This window comes from Pteropus vampyrus, unplaced genomic scaffold (assembly GCF_000151845.1).
Source record: "Pteropus vampyrus isolate Shadow unplaced genomic scaffold, Pvam_2.0 Scaffold50, whole genome shotgun sequence".
NCBI lineage: Eukaryota > Metazoa > Chordata > Mammalia > Chiroptera > Pteropodidae > Pteropus > Pteropus vampyrus.
Genome location: NW_011888831.1, coordinates 8,169,779 through 8,193,456, shown reverse-complemented (window position 1 = coordinate 8,193,456; position 23,678 = coordinate 8,169,779). Strand labels below are relative to the sequence as shown.

The window sequence follows — 23,678 nt, the reverse complement described above, 5'->3', positions numbered from 1 at the left end:
GTTACACACAGTTTATATATTTTAAATAACATATGTTAAATAACTTTCTGTACTGGTCATAACCCTGGCCATAACACTGCCTCTAAGCTAGAAAAAAGTCAGTTTCTTCACTATTATGCCCTATATTTATTAAAAAACCCTGTTCCTTCTTTTCTGGACTATTCTGAATTGCTGTAGAATTCTAACACAGATGCTGGCGTACTGATGTAACAGACAGTAGAAGGTAGACAACAAATTAGGGCGTGGGAAAGGGGTAGGACAGGTAATAAATGAATTTGGTTTTAATACTGCCATACAGCTTAAATAATACGTGAAAAATCTCATATACTGAAGGTCCTACGGCCTTCCTATAGACAAAAGAGGCTATGAACCTATCAAAATTGATCTTACATACTAAACTGCATTTATAATTACATTCCTGTTTGCACTCTTTCCTTCTCTAATGTCTTTTTAAGGTAATTGAAAAGAGGAACCATGTTGTTTTTTAAAAAAATTTTAAGCAAAGTCACAAAAGAAGCAATATTGTTGGCTGAAGATAATTCATGGCCTATATTTTCTGTTGCTTTAGATGGCATTTTTAAAAAACTAAGGTGAAACTCTAAAGAACACCACTTGCTGATGAGGCCTTTCCTTGGGAGGTAGGGTAGGAATCTGTAAGAACAGCAGGTAGGAACTGTATGGATGATAATTATCTAGAGATGATTCAAATCCCCATATTTATGCCAACAGTTTCCAATTTTTTCTCTATTAAACCTTTTGCAAAATGGATAAAATGCAGAATTTAATAACTCAGATCTTGTCTTCTCTGCTCACATTCTGGTAAAAGTATTAATAAACAGTGAAAAGTGAAATGGAAAGGAACCAAGAAGGTTAAATGTTACTAGGCTCCTTTCTTTCATATATGGTACTCTGCTGTAAAAGAATCGAAATGTAAAAAGAGGCAGTTTAGAGTAGTAGAAAGAGCATATGCTTTGAAACCAGATGATCCTGGATACGAAGTCCCAGTCTGTCACTAATAGTGATATAACACAGGACAAACTGCAACACATTTGAATCTGTCTCTTTATCTATAAAGCAAGGATTCTTCTATTCTTCTCATAGAGTCCTTTAAAGGTTAAATGAAATAAAGTATGGAAAACACTTGGGACAGTACAGCACACAGTATGTTTCAGATAAGTATTTTTGTTTCTTTCTGCCTTCTTCAAGGTTCTTTATCATCTTGTTTGAGCAAGTGAGAATAAAAAGAAAATGTGAAAAGTTGAGTAATAAAAACAATTATTTAAGAGAATAAAGTATGAGGTATATACATGAAGAATTATTTGAGGAACCATAAAGACAACAAGAACTAGGGGAATTCAGGGAATGGCTGATTTCTGTGGGCTGTAGTCAGTCACAGAGAACTTGGCTTTAAGAAAGGGAAATTTAAGTTGAGGTCTCACAGATGAGGATAGGTTCAGACAGGCAGTCAGGAGGAGGAAGAGGCTGAGTTTGGAAAAAAGAACACACTCTAGCTGGGTGAAAAACAGTGTAATTAAAAGTGTTGGTCTATGAAAGAAATTGTGTGTTTAAGAAGTACATAAGACGGGAAGAGGTACATTTGACTGAGAAGTTTCTGTCAAGAGATGAGTCAGTACTGGTAAACTCAAGTGAGAAAGAAGAAAACAGTTCAGTATTTTTATCTTCACAGCAATGAGGAACCCTCAAGCAAGGGAGAAGTAACCCAATCACATGTGCTTTTAAGAAGATTAATGCATCGGTTATGTGCAAGAGTGTTTAAAGGAGAAATATTTTTAAATTTAGGCTTGAAGTATTAGAGAAAATAAAAAGACTGTACAGGGGAAAAGATTCACGTCTTTTTTCCTACTAAAATAATTTATCATCACTGTGTATCAAGTGGTAGAGGAGTAAGCAATGAAAACTACTCAAATATGCTGAAAATTTATTTGCAAAAGCTGAGGGAGCTCCTCGTCTCTTTTTATTATACCTTGCACAGAACATCAAGTCTCTCTCAGATTGGCCTACGAATCATAGAAAATCTTTAGTTTCTAATCATGTCAACTAGGATCTAACGCCCTGAGATTTTCCTTTCCCTAACGTTAAGAAATAACTAGTTACCACTGTTTAATGATATGCAAAACAAGTATATTACATGCAAAGCTGAACACTGGCTAGTATAACTTCTCACTTTAGAGTTAAGGCAATTGAGAACAGGAGAGATTAAATGACTAGTTCTCATGGGTAGATGGGAAGTTAGGTGGCAGAAATAGAACTGGAACTTAACTCTTCAAGTTTTAGCATCTATTACATACCACAAAAAGTCCTACCTGCCAAACTTATACGTGCCTTCTTTTCCCATGACTATACGTTGTTCCCCATGGTTGGAATATTTTATTTGCTTAATTAATTCTTACAGACCTTTCAAGATTCTGTTCAAGTTTTACTTCTCTGAGAAACCTTCCCTTAAGCCCACCTAGGCTAGATTAGTTCCTCTGTGTATCTCCTGCATACCTTTAGAAGAAAACTCATCAAATTATTATAATTATTCATTACTTGTTTGTTTCTACCACTAGAATATTTTAATTGTTTGGTATCTTCTAAACTTAGAACAGGTCCTGCCACAAAGATGAGGTTTATTAACAAATGAGTGAAAGTAGCAGCAGGACTACTTGACCAACTGGATAGGACTCCCAAATCCTTTAAAAATATGAGATCCTAACATAAAGATATAGTGCTAAACAATGCTGCTGCTACAAAGATTACTAATATAATAGACTGTGCAGAAGAAATGTACAAAGGTAGTACCATTAAAAATAGAGAAGTAGGGAGAGGAGTCAGTTTTGAGATGAAGATGAATTGATTTAAATATGTTGAATTTGCTGACAGTGGGTATACAATATGGAAATGTTCACCAAGAAGTCATATGAATAGGACTAGCATTAAAAAGATCTCGGCTGGATGTACAAGTTTGGGAATTACCGCATAAAGATGAGAGTTGAAATCTTACAGATTCAGGATAAAACGAAGTAGATAAGATGAGGACTGAATATCAACTACCCACATTTAGGAGGCAAGAGATTAACAGAAACTTGTGAGATTAACATGAAGACTATTACAAGAGCTCCTTGAGTAGTAGTGACAGAATAGTCAGTAGTGTCAAATATGGTCAAGAGAGAGAAAAAAAGAGAGTGAAGTATACTTCAAGTCGTAAAGGGAGGAAAAGTAGAGAGAGAGCACATGGAACCAGCATACAGAGCCTATCTATGTATTTGAGAAGTATGAGTGAAATGTAGGACTATAATGTAATGAAGCTAGAGAAGCAGCAGGGCCAAGTACAGATCTTATGAAAGAATTAAGAGAAATCACTGCCTATGAGGTCCAAATGTTATATGATAAGTTAGAGTATATTCAAAAATTATTTATACTAGCCTACAGTTTATCAAGTTTAAATTAGAACTAATAAATACTTATCAAGTACCTACCTACTTTATGCCAGACATCAAATGAGATCTAATTGTCTTCCTTTCTTTCATTATGAAGCCACTGGTAAAGAGGAAAACATTCTGAAATGGGTCCCAAATATTTCATCTTAATTTTGTTTTGTGGACACCTGAACAATATATTTTTCTCAGAGACAGAAGCAATTATAACAGAGCAACAACCACAATCTACTTTATTTGGATCATCAATGCCATATGTCTCAGCTAATTCTCAAAACACGACGGGGAATCCTTTGGGTCAAGCAACACAATTCAACGTTCCTTCTGGACAACCAATACCAACTGCCAAAGTTGCTGTTGGACACCCAACACCAGTTGTCCATGCCTCTTCTGGAAAACCAGCAGCACACACTTCTGCCGGACAACCACTTGCCTATAACACCAGCAGACAACCAACACCAACGGCTGACACCTCCTCCCAGTGGACAGCACCACCCATGTTCACCTCTGGCAGACTACCACCACCATCTGCCCATACTTCCTCCAGACAATTGCCACCATCTGCCTATACTTCCACTCAACAACCATCATCTGTTCATACCTCTCCTAGAAAACCAGTAACACCAACTGTTCAAAATCTACCCACACAACTAACACCAGCTATCAAAAGGTCACCTAGGATTACACCAGGATTCAACCTGGAAGCTACCAGTGAAAAAAACACCCTGCATAAAACCAATTCTAATTTATTAGCTACCATATTAATTGGTGTAATTCTGACTTGTATGTTGGTAGCAATAACCATGATTGTACTAGGCAAATGCTTGAGAAAATCAGCTTCAAATGATCAGAATTGGGCAGGTAGGTCTCCATTCGCTGATGGTGAAACTCCTGACATGTGTTTGGATAACATTAGAGAAAATGAAGTGCCCACAAAACGTACATCGATTATCTCACTTATGGCCTGGAAACCAAACAAAAGCGCACTTTTAGCAGATGACTTAGAAATTAAGTTGTTTGAATCAAGTGAAAACATTGTAGAGTCCAACAACCCCAAAACAGAGAAAATAAAAGATCAAGTAAACGGTACATCGGAGGATAGTGTTGGTGGATCAACAATTGGCACTGCTGTTTCTTCTTCAGATGATGCAGATCTGCCTCCACCGCCCCCACCCCTCCTTGATTTGGAAGGACAGGAGAGTAACCAATCCGACAAGCCCACAGTGACAACTGTATCTCCTCCTCCAAATGAGTCCACCAATCTCCCACCAGTTCTGGACTGTCTCAATCAAGTCTGTGAAGATTATAACTCTCAGTTCAAAGAGTCATTTCCGCCTCCCACTGACTCACTTAACTTGCCCCTGCCACCAGGAGATTTTATGGAAAATTCAGAAAATTCCAACAGTGAGATCCAATGTCAGGAGTTCTCTATTCTTCCAAACTCTAATCAAGATCTCAACGAATTCCTGCCACCTCCACCTGAAGAACTGTTATAAATATTACAACTTGCTTTTTAGCTGATTTTCTATCCTTCTTAAAGGACTCATCTTCTGTTTTTCTTTATGTGATAAAATATATTAAAAAGCAACTGGTAGTCCATTTTGATTTTTATTCAGGAACTACCTGCAATATGCTCAAAGCCCATGTGCATAGGTGGAAATTATTATTATTTTTAAAATTTATATATAATAGTGATCTATTTACTGTCTATAGTGCCTAACTTTAATGTATAACACATTTAAATATGTGGATAGTATATATCAATGACCATTTCGGAAACAATTGATGTATACTTAATGTCATCCAGTAGATATCTTTTTTCCCCGAAAAGCTGTGTATTAAGTTACTTTGAATAAAATTTTATTTTTTCACTTCAAAGTTTAAGGTAGAGGAATTGAGAAATTAAATATATCGAGTTTTATACAAGTTTTAAATTAATACCTCGAGTATTAAATAAATATTCTAAGTTCACAAGGATGAAATAAATTTTTGAGAACAGAGAAATTTCCTATTAGCTCTCACTGGAAACAGTAAAACAAACATATTAAAATATCAAAATGGGGGGTTAGGTTGGGGACATTTACCCTGAAAAAATATGAGCATGCACTGTATAATGCAGACATTTTCCTGTCTTGTTGTGGGAGCACAAATTTTGGAACTAGCTTCTTTAAAAAGTTTCTTCTTTATATTCCTTAAGAATCCAAACAAAACGAGATCTTACAAAGTGAAAAAAATACATGTATGGCTTAATTCCCAATTTGGATGATTTTTCCAGGAAAAACAGAATGTATCAAAATACAGAAGGCTCTCAATCTTCACTAAACTCACACTTTCTGACATTGTACATTTAAACTTAAACTACATTCCTTATGCAGAATTTCATCTTTTCTCCATTACCTGACAAGTGATAAATCTGAGTTATCAGAGTAGAGATGGGTCCAGTCTTTGTCAAAGTCAAGGTGGAGTGTGTTCAGCCACCTGCGCTTATGGAGATGTCAGTCTGTGCCTGCAGAAGTACTTCTTTGCCCAACAAGCACATATTTTTCCTCCTACCCCTACCATAACTCCTGGGGGAAACAGTCACAGAGAATGAAGTGTGGTGGCGTAATGCTGGAGAATCTCACAGTTCTGGGATTTTTCAGAACAAAATATGGTATTTATTTGTAGCATGGTGTTTAAGAAACAAAGTTTCATCTTTAATAAAATCCAGCAGGCATTTGGACACTGAAATTTTATATACAATGTTTCTCTTTAAATCTTTTAAGCCATCCCTTCCTGACCATTAAAACTTATTATCTGCAGAAATATTTCCTTGAGTCACTTATTCTTCCTGAATAAGCATGATGTTTATTGTCATATTACATTGTTCTCTTCTGTCTTCCACATTAGTTTCTTTCGAGTGTTTTCCAAACTTTGAACTTTCACCTGGCAGCAATCAGGAGTTTAAGAATTTACTATTCTTTTGAATTTTAAGTATTCTAGTTAGTATAAATAAGACATTTTATATTTGGTCAAGACTTTAATGTGCCTTAAATCACCATAACCTTTCTCATAGTATATATAAAATCGTTACGTAACAGGCTCTTTCCATACCTTTGGTCTTCTTTTTCATCACCTTCTTTCCTGACCTCTTAAAAGATGTAATTGGGGAATTTAAGAAAGTACCAAGTCTCTTAACTAAATCAAGAACTGATAACCTGGTTATAATCTTGTCTGATTTCGTCATACACTACAGGCAGCCTTTTCTCCTTTTGTTCTTTGTAAAACAAAAGAACAGACTACTGTCAGCAGCTGGTTTCTTTCTTTCTTTCTTTTTTTTTTTAAAGAACTTCTCTGCCAAAGGAAAAATAATTCCCATTTACTGCATGCAATTTTTCCCTACTGAGGTCAGTGGAAGTTGAGCAGCCAAACAGTAGCAATTCTTGGTTAATCAGAAGAAAGAGATGGAAGCTAATAAAAGAAACACGGGAGGGAAAAAATGTTGCAACAAAGAAAAACCTACAGAAAAGACTGAAGAACCAGGATTGAGAAGAGAAAATTTATTTCACGGATATGGGAAAGGACAAGGCACAGGGAAACTACATACCACATATCAGTGGAGCTCTTAACAGATCAGCATTAACCAGATGACCATCTAGTTCAATTCCTTTTATCTGTTAACTGCTGAGAATACAGGCCCAGAGAGAGTAAGTGACTTGCTTAGAGGTAATATAAAGCTGAGTTTGTTCCCTGACTCTTAATTAAGCACTCTTTTCACTAATATAAGACCAAAGAGCACCTACCTTCATGCAATACACATATATTCACACATGTATTCCATTTGGTGCTGGTGGTAGGAGCACAATGAATTAGATGAGGGTGACCTGTGATTGTTGCTGTTACCTAGTTCTGACCAAAAAGTAAAGCAGCAAAATATTTGGGCACCTATAATGAAATACTGTCATATTAGTACCTGATTAGAAAAACAGATCGATAGAACAGATGGAAAATCTAATACAGACTCAAGTCTCAATCGATGGGAAAAAGTATTGAGATAACTGGATATATAATTAGAAAAAAATAAAATTGGATCTGTACTTCATACTACATTGGAATAAACACTAAAGAGACCAGCGATCTAAATATAAAACATAAAATTATACTAGTAACAGAAGAAAATATGAGTGAATTCCTTTATAATCTGGAAATGGGAAAACCATTCCTAGCTGAAACTCAAAATACAGAAGCAATAAAAAGAAAAGAAAAATCCAATTATAAAGAACTTTTAAATGGCAAAAAAGCAAAACAGAACAAAATATAAACCCACCATAATAAATCAAAAGAAAACGACAAACTGGAAAAAAAATGTGCACTTAAGTCAATGGCTATCTCTAAAATGAAAAAAAAAAAAAAAAAAGAAAAAACAAAAAAACCCCTCCTAAATACAGAGGGGGGTGGGAAAGACCCAAAACATAGTAAAAAAAAAAAAAATGTGCAAAACAAAAAACAGTCACAGAAGAAAAAAATCTAAATAGTACTTAAAAACACATATAAAGATATACAACCTTCCTCATAATAAGAGATGCATTTAAATTTACACTAAGATACTATTACCTTTATTGATACAAATCTAAAAGTTCAACAACAAAATCTAAAGTGAGGCTCTATAGAACTAGACACTCTGACACATTGCTGGTGGGACTGCAAAATAGTACAGTCTATAGAGAAAAATGTGGTAATATCCAGAAAAATTCCAAATGCATTTACCCTTTTACAGAGCATTTCTGCTTCTAGAAATCTTTTTTTCAAAGATTTACTGGACAAAATATAAAATTACTTAGGTGAAAGGGATATTCATTGTGGCATTATTTGTAACAGCAAAAGTCTGGAAACAACCCAGATGCCCACCAATTGGGAACTATTTGAGTAAACCATGGTACATTCCCAAAGGGAGTACTATGCATCATAAAATGAATAAGAAAAATCCTTATATAATGATATAAAGGGATCTTCCAGATATATTACTAAGAAAAAAAGAACAAGATGTGTAACAGTGTATCTAGTATGAAATCTTTTATGTAAAGGAGATAACATATAATATATACATATTTTTGTATGTTTGCAAAAGGAAATATTACTCAGATACTACCAAAAGCTAATAAAAATAGTCACCAACAGGAGGAAGAAGAGAATACGGTAGAAGGGACAGAGAAGCAAGATTTCTGTGAATGTATCTTGTTATATAGTTTTGACATAAGCAATCCCTAAAAATTGATAATCTACTGAAACAAATGAACCTAACTTTATGTAAAGTTGGTGATACAAAAATATAGAGAAAACAACTACTTCAAGTTGCATTAGAACACAGAACTGATTATATATCCTTAGTGAAATACAAGAACAAATAGAACTGCAAAGAAATCAAACTTTATTCAGTAGTTTGTAATCTAATTGTAGCAAGACTGGTATTATTTTCAAACTACTGTGGGATGATACAAATAAGCAATTATGTTAATGCTATTAGGAACCACTTATAAGAAATATGGGGCATAGAGGAACAAATTAAATCTTCACAAGGAAGCAAACAGATAAATCCAGATGAGGGACATTCTAGAGAACAAGTGACTGAGTTTTGGCAACAAGCCAGTGGCATGGAGAGAAAACGAGTGGGGAGGTGGGAGACGGGACTGGTCCACTTGGATTCTGACCTGATAATTTCTATCTTCTCAGTTCTTCCATGCTTTTAAAATACCTTATTCAGTACTCTTAGCTGTTTTCAGCAAGAAATTCAGTATGAATAGCCAACTATATTACCAAAAGTAGAAAATGTAACACTTTTAGTTTCAAATAAGCACAATAAATGTTATCAACTAAAAAGCAAAGACAAACTGACACTGGGTTTCCAAACTTCTGTTTAACATAGAACAGTTGTTCCCTGGCACGTAATTTGTTATACCTTTCACAACTCTGAGGTAATATATTCTAGAACAGTGTGTTTCACAAAAGGATATGTAAATAAATGAATTTACTACTTAGTCTAAAATATAATAGTTGCCTAAACAGCTGTAATTCCTAAGTTGGTAGATTTATCTAAAATGTAATGTGTCTAAATAATATTTAAAATATGTTGTAATGAACAAGCATATAAAAATTATTTTTTGGAGTAACTAATGTACAATTATGTTTCATGGTAATTTCTAAAAGCGTAGGACAGTTTGTTACAATTCAAACATATTAAAATAGTCCACCTTTCCAAGAATTTCATAATAATCTCTGAATAAGAAGAAGGAATTTGGTATGTCCCCAAACTTAGAAATGAGAAACATTGCCTCTACTACTACATTGGAATTTTCTATTATATGTAGCAGAATCTAATCTCGATACAGCCTAAATCCAAATTCATTTGAATTCATTAATTAATGAAATAACATGTTCTTTTTTTTAAACAAAAGTTCTGGTAAGCATAATGGAACTGGATAACTACTTCCACACTGATGTTATGAGAGTTCCTAAAATTTAAGTGTTCAGTAAATTGACTGTCAGTCACAACCCTTTAAATATAACAGCATATACTCCAGCTGAAATAGAAGAAATCTAAATTTCAAAACAATCATTCCCTATTTCCACAACAATACTGCTGAATATAGTATTTTTAAAACATTACTTTAAGCACTGAGATTGATGACTGGTTTCTGAAATCCATAGAATCTTATTAAGAATCCAAGGCTGAACACCCTCAAAGTAAAGTGGGTATAAAGTATCTAATCAATAATAAATTTTTAACACTGCAGACTTTTAAAATGTAGATACTTTTTGAGGAACATTAATTTTATACATTAATTTTAAACCAAACTTTTTCCTTTTACATTATTTCATGCAATTTTAAAAGTATAAGTTGTTATCTCAGAAGATAAAGTGTGAAGCATTATTTAGAAATTATCTGAAATTAATGCTATTATTTTTAAAACATAAAATCAAATAAGTGGTCAATCATATAGTATCAAAGATGTCTCTGGAGAAAACAACACTCATACCCACTTATCAAACAAAGTTTAATGAAGAAAAAAAATTCTTAACTCAAAAGTCATAAAATAAAATGTTTATTTTACCACATGAACTGATAATTAAATGCACAGGCTGCTCATTTAAAAATGTAGCCTTGCTTGTGTGTAGCCTGGGTCAAATGATTCTTTATGTCAGATAAAGACAGAAATAATCATATTTAAGTACCTCTGTACTTCCCCAAAAGGAAGATGAACATTTAAGTGGTTGATAAATTTGAAAAGCTGATTATGCCTAACAGTCACTATGTTGGGGGAGTATATAAAAAATCAAACAGATTGCATTATGTTACTTTAAAAAGTAACATGACAACTGTACTATTTTAGAAAAGAACATAAAAGGGCAGGAGTTAAAAATAATTAAACTAATATCTTAGAAAACCATTCACGAGGAAGGTCACATTCATTTTCAACATTTTTCAACATGTAAAAAACAATGAAGAGTAGAGGCATTAAAAAGAATCACAAATTTTTTATGAGACAAATATTAAAATGTGGAACCTAAGCTGAGACAAATATACAGAAATGAATAAGGGCCAGGTCTAATGTGCATGAGGCATTTCGTTCTATAGCAATTCTGAGATATATGAGTATGCTTAATACTGTAAATTAAAGAAAAAATTTTCGTCTATTTTGTTGCGTGTGCACCTCTTGCAATAAATTTGAGTCAGCACCAATGACAGCTCTGCAGTCCTCCTATGTGGTACTGATCAGGTGGTTGCAGAGCTTCAGCTCACAGCAACACAATGCAGCTGAGCAGGCAAGCACAGCCCACAGCCAGAAGCAGTTCCTCTTCTCCAGAACAAGGCGACCTTTAAGCTTAAGTTTCCCGGGAGAAAATGAGATGCTGATGCTGAAGACAACACTATGGTAAGCTGTTATTTAAATCAGTAAAAGATCGACTTCGGAATTTTTTTTTTTCTTTAAGAAAAAGTCAACGTTAGGATTGAGTATATATTCAATAGCAAGTGCATGCACCAGAAATTTGCTGCAGTGTCAGTGGAGGAATTTCTTTTCAATATTCATTCACTTTGTAAATATACACACAGTTTTCTTTTAGAATCAGCACTGAAATAATGCTGGAAAAGAATCACTTTACAAAATGTGAGGTTTGAAGGTATGGTATTGGTTTAGATTTTCCAAGTGCCTTGAAAATCTTTTGCAAGAATATGTTTATCTTAAAAAGACAAAGATAAATTTCAAAGTATTGGTTTAATATCTAAATAAAATCTTACCTACACACACACATTGAATATTACACATTACTGCAGAGATTAAAAAAAAAAAAAAGACACGACAGCCATTTTTTCCCATCTGAGTAAAAAGGATATTATCAAAAATAAAAATAGCTGAAGATTCCATTTTATAAGATGCCATTTTATAATATTAAGGCTCTGGAGAGATAAATAAAGACTATGTAAAAAAGGGGGAGAAAATAAGGGAGAAAATGCAGGAGAGAGTAGGGGGAGAGAGTCTCTCTCTACCACATAGCCCCAGTTGAAGGATTAAGCATTTGGACTATAAATGAAGGGGAGCTTTGTTAGTTTAATCACTGGAACAATTATAAAAGGACTCAACAACAACGAGGTTTATTGAAAATTTTGCCTAATGCTAACTGACCCATGCAGATGCCTAATTGTATTTGCATATTAAAAGAAGGGTGTATCTGTTTGTTTCCAGGCTCTGATGGAATATCAGATATTGAAAATGTCTCCCAGCCTGTTCATCCTTCTGTTTCTCACACCTGGTATTTTATGCATTTGTCCTCTCCAATGTATATGCACAGAAAGGCACAGGCATGTGGACTGTTCAGGCAGAAACTTGACTACATTACCATCCGGACTGCAAGAAAATATTATCCATTTAAATCTGTCTTATAACCAGTTTACTGATCTGCATAACCAGTTAACGCAATACACCAATCTGAGGACCCTGGACATTTCAAACAACAGGCTTGAAAGCCTCCCTGCTCAGTTACCTCGGTCTCTCTGGAATATGTCTGCTGCTAACAACAACATTAAACTGCTTGACAAATCTGATACTGCTTATCAGTGGAACCTTAAATATCTGGATGTTTCTAAGAATATGCTGGAAAAGGTTGTCCTCATTAAAAATACACTAAGAAGTCTTGAGGTTCTCAATCTGAGTAGTAACAAACTTTGGACAGTTCCAACCAACATGCCCTCCAAACTACATATTGTGGACCTCTCTAACAATTCCTTGACACAAATCCTTCCAGGAACATTAATAAACCTGACAAATCTCACACATCTTTATCTGCACAATAATAAATTCACACTCATTCCAGATCAAGCTTTTGACCAACTCTTTCAGTTGCAAGAGATAACCCTTTACAATAACAGGTGGTCATGTGACCACGAACAAAACATTACTTATTTATTGAAGTGGATGATGCAAACAAAAGCCCATGTGATAGGGACTCCCTGTTCTAGCCAAATATCATCTTTGAAGGAACATAACATGTACCCCACACCTTCTGGATTTACCTCGAGCTTGTTCACTGTAAGTGGGATGCAGACAGTGGACACCATTAATTCTCTGAGTATGGTAACTCAATCCAGAGTGACCAAAATACCCAAACAATATCGAACAAAGGATACGACGTTTGGTGCCACTGTAAGCAAAGACATCACCTTTACCAGCACTGACAAGACTTTTGTGCCCTATCCAGAAGATACATCCACAGAAATAATCAATTCACGTGAAGCGGCAGCTGCAACTCTAACTATTCATCTCCAAGATAGAATGGTTACAAACACAAGCCTCACTAGCTCAACGAAATCATCCCCAACACCCATGACCCTAAGTATTACCAGTGGTATGCCAAATAATTTCTCTGAAATGCCTCAACAAAGCACAACCCTTAACTTACGGAGAGAAGAGACCACCACAAGTGTAAAGACTCGCTTACCTTCTATGGCAAGTGCTTGGAAAGCAAATGCTTCGTTTCTCTTAATGCTCAATGCTGTGGTCATGCTGGCCATCTGAGGGTCTGCATTTTCTGAAACTAATGAAAGAACTCCTCCCTGATGTATAGTTGGGAATAAGCCCCTATCTAACCAGTGATTCAAGCTATATTAAGTATTCAAGAAAGCCAGTCTTACCTTTCTGACTCCGATGTAAATGAAATAACTTGTCTTAAATAAAAGAAGTGCACAATGTCTTGGTACTTGCTGCTATTTGACTGTCTTAAGTAAAACTAATTTCTTTTTTTTAAACAATGAAATGTTTTCTTTTTAAGGCTTCAATTTATTGCACAAAATATAAAGCATCTTAACTTTAATATGTATTTTATGTATATTTACACTGTCAAACATCTGGGAAAAAAATAAAAGGTCTATGCTCATAACTGTGTCACGTGGGTTTCTAGTCATATCAACTTAATCTACTTAGTAGAATCGAAATGACCCAACCATTTTTGCTTAGGGTACCTTGGTGGTTAAGTCCTTATGGTAAATGAAATGTTGGAGGTATCCAAGGATTTTGCCACTAAAATAAAACAGTGGTTGCCACCCCGTGAATGGTTATGCCACATCATTATTTTACACACAAGCCATAATTGTTTTAAATCTAAATGATGTCCTGCTTCTGAGGAACTCTTGGCTACTTTACAGATTATATAATGGACAAAAGCTTTTCAAAAAGCTAGAAGACACCAGGCTTTGCATTTTAATAAGGAAAGTTTAATGTTTTGTTTTTTGCATTTAAGAAAAGTATTAAAAACACAATAAAAAGCTTCGGGGTAAAGCTATGTAAAAGAACAGTTTTAGTGCATATTAAACAAACCATTTATTGATGGAAAATTTAAATATTTACAAAATTAAAAGCCTTGCATGTGTAGGAAAGGAAAACTTGTCTTTTACACATCAGAAATTAGAATCCGACTTACCTAAATTAAAAATAAGACTAGTTTCAGGATAAAATCATAGTGGTCTAACATACACGGGCAGTAATGAGGGAGGGAGGGATAGAGAGGAAAATGAAAGAAGAGAAAAAGGATGAGATTCATTTGGTGCTACAACCAGGTGATGAAACCTAATAAAAGAGACAACAGGACTAGGTCTGGGCATGAGGCAAATCTTGACACTCCTAATTAAACTGCACTTGGACTCCAACTAGAAAAAAATCAAAAATTTTCTACAAACATAAAAGTAAGCCACCTTTGAATTAGAGACAAACATAAATAACATCCAAGAGTCAGAAAAAGAAGCCATGAAACAAGGCTAGATTAAAATGCAAGACAGCATATTTGAAATGGGTGAGCCACAAATGAGATGTTTAATATGTGAGACATAAGGAATAATCTATTTCAAGCATTCCTAGAGTTGGGAAAACAGTAGAGAAAAACTTTTTATGTTCCTTCCTAAGAAATTTTAAAATTAAGATAGACTTTCTAGGTTTGGGAACATTTCTATTCAGAAAGAAATAAACAACCTTCTAATGCGCTGTTTTTTTTTTGTTTTGTTTTGTTTTGTTTTTTCTCTTTTAAGCACCAGACTTATGGAAAAATTACTGTTAAGCTCCAATAAAGCAATTTCTCTCCTGTGCTGATGAGTACAGTGGCTCTTGAACATTTTTCTGCCCCAGCAAACCTAATTGGCTCACCATGTCAGGGAATTTCACCACGAAGAAAAGGGGTTATTTGAAATAATCCCCTAAATGGGCAAACTGTTCCCACTTCCTCCCAATCACTGACCTAGAATCTTCACCATCGATGATAGAGACTAACTGCTTAGATATTTTCTACTCTACCACACACTTGCATCTTGTTTTACAAAATACATATACTGAGTTTCACAGAAAGCGGGTTTCTAAGAGGTAATGTCTTCCACTCTGAGGGTTATCAAAAATTCAATGTTTTAGAAATCCTATGGGGAAAAGTGACAAGAAAGTGAAATTATGGATTAAGGCATTAATTGGCAGTAGCTACAGATTATGCCAATCTTACTGACATATGTGCAAAATGCAGATGAGAAACAGTAAATTTACAAATTCAGTACATGTCAACTACATAGACTCTAAGTCCTTAGAAACAAGTATTATCTAGTCTTAAAGTAATTAGAAAATACTACCTTCTAAGGAAATTGTATTCTTAGCATTATTAATGGAGGAGGGCTCATTATTTGCCACTAAGACAAGAGCTACTGTATTACTGAGCTCCATAAGCATTTCAAAATGTATTAGTCTTCAGCATCTATCTCTCAAATTCATACGATACAAATACATACATACATCCCTAAGAGTTCTATTTTACAGGTAACTTTTGTTTCTCACCAGTCAAGAAGATCCAAATATGAGCAAAAACATAATGCAAATGCAATTAGGGATAAAGCAATAGTGGAGAGTGTGTGCGCTGGTGTCAAAGGTTCTATGCCTAAATCTTGCCTCCGCCACTTCTCAGCTATACAAGCCTGGACAAGTTACCCCTGCTCTAGTTCCACTTTCCTCAACCATAAAACGGGCTAAAAAGACTTTTCCTAGTGCTTTTATTCAGAGGATTAAATGGAATAATTCGCATGAAGCCTTATCAACGGTGTCTTGGCCCCCACATTCTATATGCGGCATTGCTGCTGCCGCTGTTGTCAGGATCACTATTTATTACACGTGTATGTCTAGGCCCAGTGCTTTGAGAATACCCATATATGAAAACACCCAAGCTCCATCTATACCCTTAGGGTAAGAGAATGAAAGAATGTATTTGCTTCAGTCCTGCTCTTCCACCCTCTAGAATTCAGGTTCAGATATTAGTGGAATAGGGATCCAGAAGAAAGTCAGAAAAACATTCACTTATCATGGCAGAAAGATGTCTTCTATGGCTAACTTAAAAGATCACAAATATGTGCTATTCAATAATCTTCCATAAAAATTCTCCGAAGCAATAAGAAATTCCTTTAACTGACACCAAAACTATCAGACAAAAGTCAACCTATAATCTTTTATTAATAGTATTCCTTCTGAAGTACATTTTAAGAACTAGATAAGGAATGATACCATATATTGCAAACATTATCTTAAAAGCGAAAAGTTAAAGTCTATTAAAGTCAGAATCAAACAATGATACTCATTACCATCAATCTTTTTAAAATCTGGGAAATTCTGGAACAAAAAAACCCAGAAACAATAGGAAAATAAGAAACAAAATAATTATTATTAACAGGTGAAATAACTGTGTATCTAAAGGCTTCCTTGGGAATGCCTTCAGAAGAATAACTTTAAATAAATAAAATAAATATGGAAACATTATGGTTTTTCTCATATGTTGGCAAAAAATAATAGAAAATCACAGAAAAAAGATACCATTCATAACAAAAATAATAAGCCAAAATATACAATGCCAAGAAATAACATTCATATGAAATGTGTAGGACCCAATGTGGAAAAGCTAAAACACAATGAGAGGTATAAACCAAGACTTGATAGAAATGATAAACAAAGGTCTCTCCATTCATTATTCTTTCACCCAATATTTATTTAGGTACCAAGGCTAAGTACAGGAGATAAACTTTGATTGATATTTTCAGTATAATTCAAGGATTAAGCCAACTCTAACAAACATTCTAATCAGATTATTTTTGGAACATGGCATAAAACACTCAATTTCATCTGGAAACAAACCGGTAAGAACAGGAAAAAAGGAAGAAATAGTAGAGGTACTTTTTTCTTGGGAGGAAAACAAGACAGAATGGTAGTGGCATAAAAAAATAGAAAGGAAGATAACCAAATATAGAAATGGTAGCACAATTAGAGCATAGTACACATAAGAATTCTTTGTAACTCTATTTCCTCACAGGGTTGTTGTGAGGAAAACTAAGATAAGATAGAAAATGCTTAGTGCTACAAAATAGTGCTTACCTCATAGTAAGTTCTCAAACATTAACTTTAGCAAGAAAAAAGATCACAAATCAAAAAGGAAGGGAAAGATTCAATAACAATACTGAGAAAATTGGAAAACAGTTGCATTTAACACTCACATCATGTGCTACGCCTACAGAGCAAACCAAAAAAGATAACGTGAAAAAAGAAAGTCTTAAACCCAACAGAAGGATTTGAAAATATTTATACATTTTTGGGTGGAAGGTTTTTTTTTTAATGAGAAAAAGAAAAAACACACAAAGAAATCATCAATACATTTGTCTATACAAAACTCTCAAATTTCTTTATGCTGAAATGAGCCTTACAAAAATACTCAAAGAGCATACCATAAAGGAGATTGTTAATCAAAGCTCACAAAAATAAGAAAACACTTAGATTCCCAATGGATAAGTGGGCGAAAGACACAAACAGAATGTTAAAAAGACAGGAAGCATGGTGATTGATAATTATCAATGGGAATATGGTCGACCACGTGACAACTGAGAAATAAAATGTGATGCCATTCTCATTAAATCAGCAAGCAATTTTTTAAAAATTAATAAAAATCAGTGCTGGGGAAGGTAGCCACATTTACATACTAGTAACTCTTTTGGACAGCACCTGGCAACTGTGATGAGAAAACAGCTATTCTGAGTTGCTCTTAGGCATTTCATAGTATGACAACCCTGTATATACATAATCTGGATATTTAAATAAGGACCCAAATTTAGGATTCCCACCACAAGCTCCCACTTTGCTTTTCCTGGGATACCTTTTAAAATGAACACTTAGAGTTGAGTCTGCAACCAACCACCTTATAATAGGTGCTTGCTCCTCCATTCACTCGTGACCTGGGACAGCCAACTGTCCTACCCTCGGCGCACTTCTGGGATTTGTAAGTAATAAATCTTGTGACTTTATATTTTCTTTGTGTGAGTGTACTGAAACTGGGCCTTCAATAAAAAAGATCCCAGGTTTCCCAAAGTGGGAACTGGGATGCTGAGGGAGTTACCTGATGACCTTGTGTGGGTGGCTGCTGACTCCTCATTCAGCAGGTTATAATCTGCATACTCTTAATTAATTACATCAGCTATGGTGGAGAGGGGCAACACAGCAATGATTGAAAACCTAAAATATTTGAACTTTTAATGTAGTAAATTCTAGGTAAATCACAGCATTCTTTCTAACAGCAAGGAAAATGGAAACAATGCTAAATATCTATCATTGGGAAATTGGTTAAATAAATGATCCACTGACAAGAACATCGTGTCCAATAAAAATATTAAAGCTGGAAATGTGGAAAATGCAAATATTAGAAAGAAAAGCACAAATTATAGGATATAGGCATACATATTATAGATCTATAAAAAAAGAGAAATACACCAAAATGTTAATACTGTATGGCAAGTATGTTTTACTACCTGCTTTGTCCTTGAAAAATGGAAGAGATCTAAGAAACTGCTGTTCTACTGGAACAACAGTCCAAGGGATTTAGGTTGAGTAGGAAAACAAGAAAATGAGATGTAAAATGAACTATGAACAGATAGGGGTAGTCAAGAAACTAGAGGGTCAAAGGAAATCATCAACAAAACGAAAAGACATCCAACTGAATGGAAGAAGACATTTGCCGATATATGTATATCTGACAAGAAGTTAGTATCCAAAATTTATAAAGAACTCATACAACTACAACAAAAAACCCCACAAAAAATCCAATTAAAAAATAGGCTGAAGACCTGAATAGGTATTTCTCCAAAGAGGACATAGAGATGGCCAAAAGACACATGAAAAGATGCTCATGGTCACTAATCATCAGAGAAATGCAAATTAAAACCATAATGATATATCATCTCGCACCTATTAGATTGGTTATCATCAATAAATCAAAAAAAGAAAAAACAACAACAAATGTTGGAGAGAATGTGGAGAAAATGTAACTCTCATACACTGGTGGTGGGGTTGCAAACTGGTACAGCCACTATGGAAAACTGTATGGAGGTTCCTCAAAAAATCAAAAATAGAACTACCTTTTGACTAAGCAATTGCACTTCTGGTATTTATCCAAAGAAAACCAAAACACTAGTTCGTAAAGATCTATGCACCCCTATGTTCACGGCAGTATTATTCACAATAGCCAAGATATGGAAGTAACCTAAGTGCCCATCAATAGATGACTGGATAAAGAAATTATGGTACATATATACAATGGACTATTACTCGGCCATTCAAAAACTGAAATCTTACCATTTGCAACATGGATGGATCTAGAGGGTATTACGCTGAGTGAAATAAGTCAGACAGAGAAAGATAAATACCATATGATTTCACTTATATGTGAAACCTAAGGAACAAAATAAATGAACAAACTAAACAAAAAGACTCACAGAAAACAAACTGGTGATTGCCAGAGAGGAAGGGAGCTGGAGGGCTAGGTGAAAAAGGTGAAGGTATGAAGAAGTACAAATCTAAAATAATTTTAAAAATTAAAAAAAAAAAAAAGAAACCAGAGGGTCTCATGAAGTAAAAATCAGAGATAGAATAGCACTATCAGAATTCTTGGAAGCACATCTATATTGTATTAGCTTACTTTAGCTTTACATGCCAATTGCTCTCAGAATTGTTCCCCAACAAATCTAACTAAACAAGCTCTTTTCTCTCCCTTAAAAGCAAAACAATGCCCTCCCCAAAACGACGACGACAACAACAACAACAACAACAACAACAACAAACTTTCAATAATTTCCCATGTCTCAGAATAAAACTTAAACTCTTAATATGGTTTACTCTATGATCAGGCCTTGCTTCTCTTTACAGTATCGCCTTAAAATTTTCATGCTCCCTCATACTATTTAGTTCAAACAAAACGCCTTTCTGTCTCTCTAATTCACCATGCTCTCTCTTGCCACCAGTCTTTCAAAGATGCTGCATATCTACTCTTCTTCCTCTTGTTCCCCTGGCAAACCCTTATTCATCCTTTCAATTTCAGTTTAGATATCACTTTCTCCTAGAAGTTTAGTTTTTTTGACCATATTGATCTGAATTTAAAAATAAAAGAATTAACACAGATCAAAGATGTGATTGGTGAGCTAACAATGATCTACCTAAGACAGGTTGAGTCAAACCTCCAAGTTTTATTCTAGAGTCTAAGTTTCTTCCATTAGGTCAGTCATAACTTCACAGTCCAGAGAAAAAAAGAGATCACAGAAAAGGAGGAACGAGGATTTGGCTAGGCTGGTATTTGTTAATAAGGAATTAGTTGTGGGCAGTGGGGAGTTACCTTTGGAACAATTCCAGAGAAAGGTTAATTCTGATACCTGTGAATAATTTAGTACAAGCAGATTGCTCAACAGAAATTAGTCAGGGAAATAAAACAAATGCCATCTCAAGGTGTTAATAATGTGTTAAACAGATTAGTTTGCTTCACACTTTGAAAAACTGTGGTACAAAGTGAGATTTTTAAGAAGCTCAACTTTTAAGAAATGCCATTTTGGTTTCACAGCCCCAACTGTTTAGCATGTTTAGGAACCAGTTGAGATACTTGTGCGCGTGCGTGTGCACTCACTCATGTACTCTCTCTCTCTCTCTCTATATATATATATTTCCATTTATCTTTTCCATAAATTGTGGCCTGATAGTCTGAATTTGTTGGGAATTACTGATGAGATCAAAGCACAGAAATTAAACATACACAAACACATTAATAAACACAGCAAAACTGTATAGTTTTTTTGATCAAAATAATTCTAAGTACATTTAAAGTACACTGAGGTTAAACAGAGCATGAAATAAGGTTTTGTCATCTATTACCTGTGTTATCTTGTGCAAGTGATTAGAGATGTCCTCTGGCAAAAATATACATTAAATTATGTATATTAAAGCACTTTGTAGATACTACATAAATATTGTAACCTATTTCCTGTTTGCCTCAAGAATACTTGCTGGCGGTGCTTGCTGCTGCAGCGCTTACCCTGAGATAACTTGCGGGTTACAGTTATAACTTTGCCACGAAATATCTCGCTTTTATTATTATTATTTTCGCTCTGCTCTAGTATATCGATAGTCTTTGGAAACAAATGACATCGTTCTATTTATAGCATTCTATTTTTAGTAGTGGTATTCTATTTACAAAATATAGTAATTCTAGATCACTGAAAATGTCAAATCCTAGAAAACATAGCATTCCTATGTATGATGTTCATCATTCTCAAACAGTTGTTAGCCGAAGATTCATCTGATGAATCAGATTTATGTACAGATTTTTGTTACATTAGGATTAGAGACAAGTTCTGTTTAGAAATAACTCCAAGAACAGTTTTCATATTTTATTTTCATATTGAAAACCAGTCAGATTTGCTTCAGCCTCAAAGAGCATGTTTATGCAAAATTAAATTAACGCTGGCAGTGAGTAGCACTTTTTTTTCTAAATGTGAAATAGGTTAAAGATTACTGCCCATCCCTGTATAAGAGATTCTTAGATAATTAACATGATCGGAAATGTAAATGACTGAACCCATAGTGGTACAGTATCTCCATGTATCTGCCTTCTTTAGTTATACTTCAAATAGTTAGTTTAGGGTTTGTTATTTATCCCATGGGAAATATGATTTCTCAGCAAAAAATCAGATATCTGAATATTTCACATGGGCATCTCGAGGCCAAATATCAAATAAATCTGACGAAATACTCAATATTAGAAAATGTAGTTTTTCACTTTGTTATTTTGTTGCCCATAGTCACAGTTCAAACAAACGAACTGAACACTCTGGAAGGCTGAGTTCAAATGCATGTCAAATGCTTGCCTCAACAGAAAATAAAGTAAGATTTAATGGCTTTTCATCGAGAAATTAAAAAACATTGCTAAGGGAAAACAAGGATGCCACACACCACAATAACCACCAGGAAGGCCCTTGTTTGCCAACCGAAGCCTCAGCAACCACTGTTGCATCTGAGATACTGTATAGTATAAGAGTAACTGGCACACGGCCACATCCATTTACCAGTTCTATTACTTAAACATCAGCAACTCTGCCGTATTTCCTCATTCCTCACATCAATGACAAATAATTAAAGAAAGCAAATAAATGCTTAAAAATTATTTCATCTATTTAAAGGCTCTAATATTTCCACATGGTATGGCTTTTCCACAATGATGACATAAAATCTTCCTTGCTTTAACAAAGTATACATGGATGAAGTATTAGGTCTCTTATCCTGACATTAAGTTAAAAAAAAAACAACAACAACAAACGCTGCAGGACATTAAATATGAATGAACTTAGAGACATACTATAAAAGCTAAAGTATCTTTAAAACATGTAAAAATTAACCAAAGGATCAAGGAGTCACCTGAAACCAGTAAAGCATATTCATATATTAACTATGTGTTGACTATAAACTGATTTTAACCTTAAACATAAATGTCACACCATGATACATCTAAATTTCTGTATTTTTCTTCAAAGCACTCATGTTTGAGTCATTAAACTCTTATTCCAAAGAGGATGTCATTACTGAAAACATATTTGGGGCCCCTCCTTTCAAATATTACTAAGGACCAGCTAATAATTCACTCAAGAAAAAACTCATTTTAAACAAAAAATAGTATTATTAAACTCAATATTTTGCCTTGTCAAAAAATTTCAAGTATAAAAATTTTCCTACCATGCTTAAAAAAAAAGATGCTTCATTGGACAGTACTTCCAAAAACTTATTTCCCTATAATGTTATGCTCAAAGGCAGCAGAATTTGAAGTAGGTACATCACCTCTAACAGTGACTCTTCAGAAGGGAACGATATTCACTTGGATGTATTTATTCTTAGATGCTTGTTTTAGAATTTTTCTATGTTGTTTTATATAATCAAATCTCATAAGTATATCTCAGGATTATTTCTTTTCAAGGATTATATACTTATACTGAAAGCAGTGAACCACAGCTGATTAAAAAAAACAACTGTTTTTCCATAGTAATAGATGGGACTGCAGCCACTTACTGTCTTTTACTGTAATACATGTGAAGCCATAACCACCAAATTTTTCAGTATGTATCAACCACCAGATTTTTCAGTATGTATCAATCTTCGATGAGTAAACCAAACCCTTGTTTCACTAACACACAAGGCCACTAAACTTCTATAAACTAAGCATCACAGAAAATAAAACCATTCAAGAAATTTTTTGACCCAATTCAGAACTCCAATTCAAATAACTCTTATTAAATCAAATCTTCCTTCCAACTAGTTGTGTGTGTCTACAATTAAAAGTGGTGATTAGTTTTAACACTATCACAAAATGATCACATATATAAAACAAAAGCTCGGTTCACTTAGT

General features: G+C 34.4%; 3 protein-coding genes across 6 annotated transcripts in view; 2 read left to right on the top strand and 1 right to left on the bottom strand.

The window, feature by feature from the left end:
- The window catches only part of NF1 (neurofibromin 1), a 210,001-nt gene that overhangs the window by 52,219 nt on the left and 134,104 nt on the right, over nt 1–23,678 (bottom strand). The gene's annotated exons all lie outside the window — the stretch shown is intronic.
- EVI2B (ecotropic viral integration site 2B) lies at nt 3,543–5,133 on the top strand. Its single transcript, XM_011360007.2, has one exon. The coding sequence runs from the start codon at nt 3,566–3,568 to the stop codon at nt 4,931–4,933; it is 1,368 nt and encodes a 455-aa protein (XP_011358309.1). The 5' UTR covers nt 3,543–3,565; the 3' UTR covers nt 4,934–5,133.
- Nucleotides 11,859–19,028, top strand: OMG (oligodendrocyte myelin glycoprotein). Its single transcript, XM_023530596.1, has one exon. The coding sequence runs from the start codon at nt 12,164–12,166 to the stop codon at nt 13,484–13,486; it is 1,323 nt and encodes a 440-aa protein (XP_023386364.1). The 5' UTR covers nt 11,859–12,163; the 3' UTR covers nt 13,487–19,028.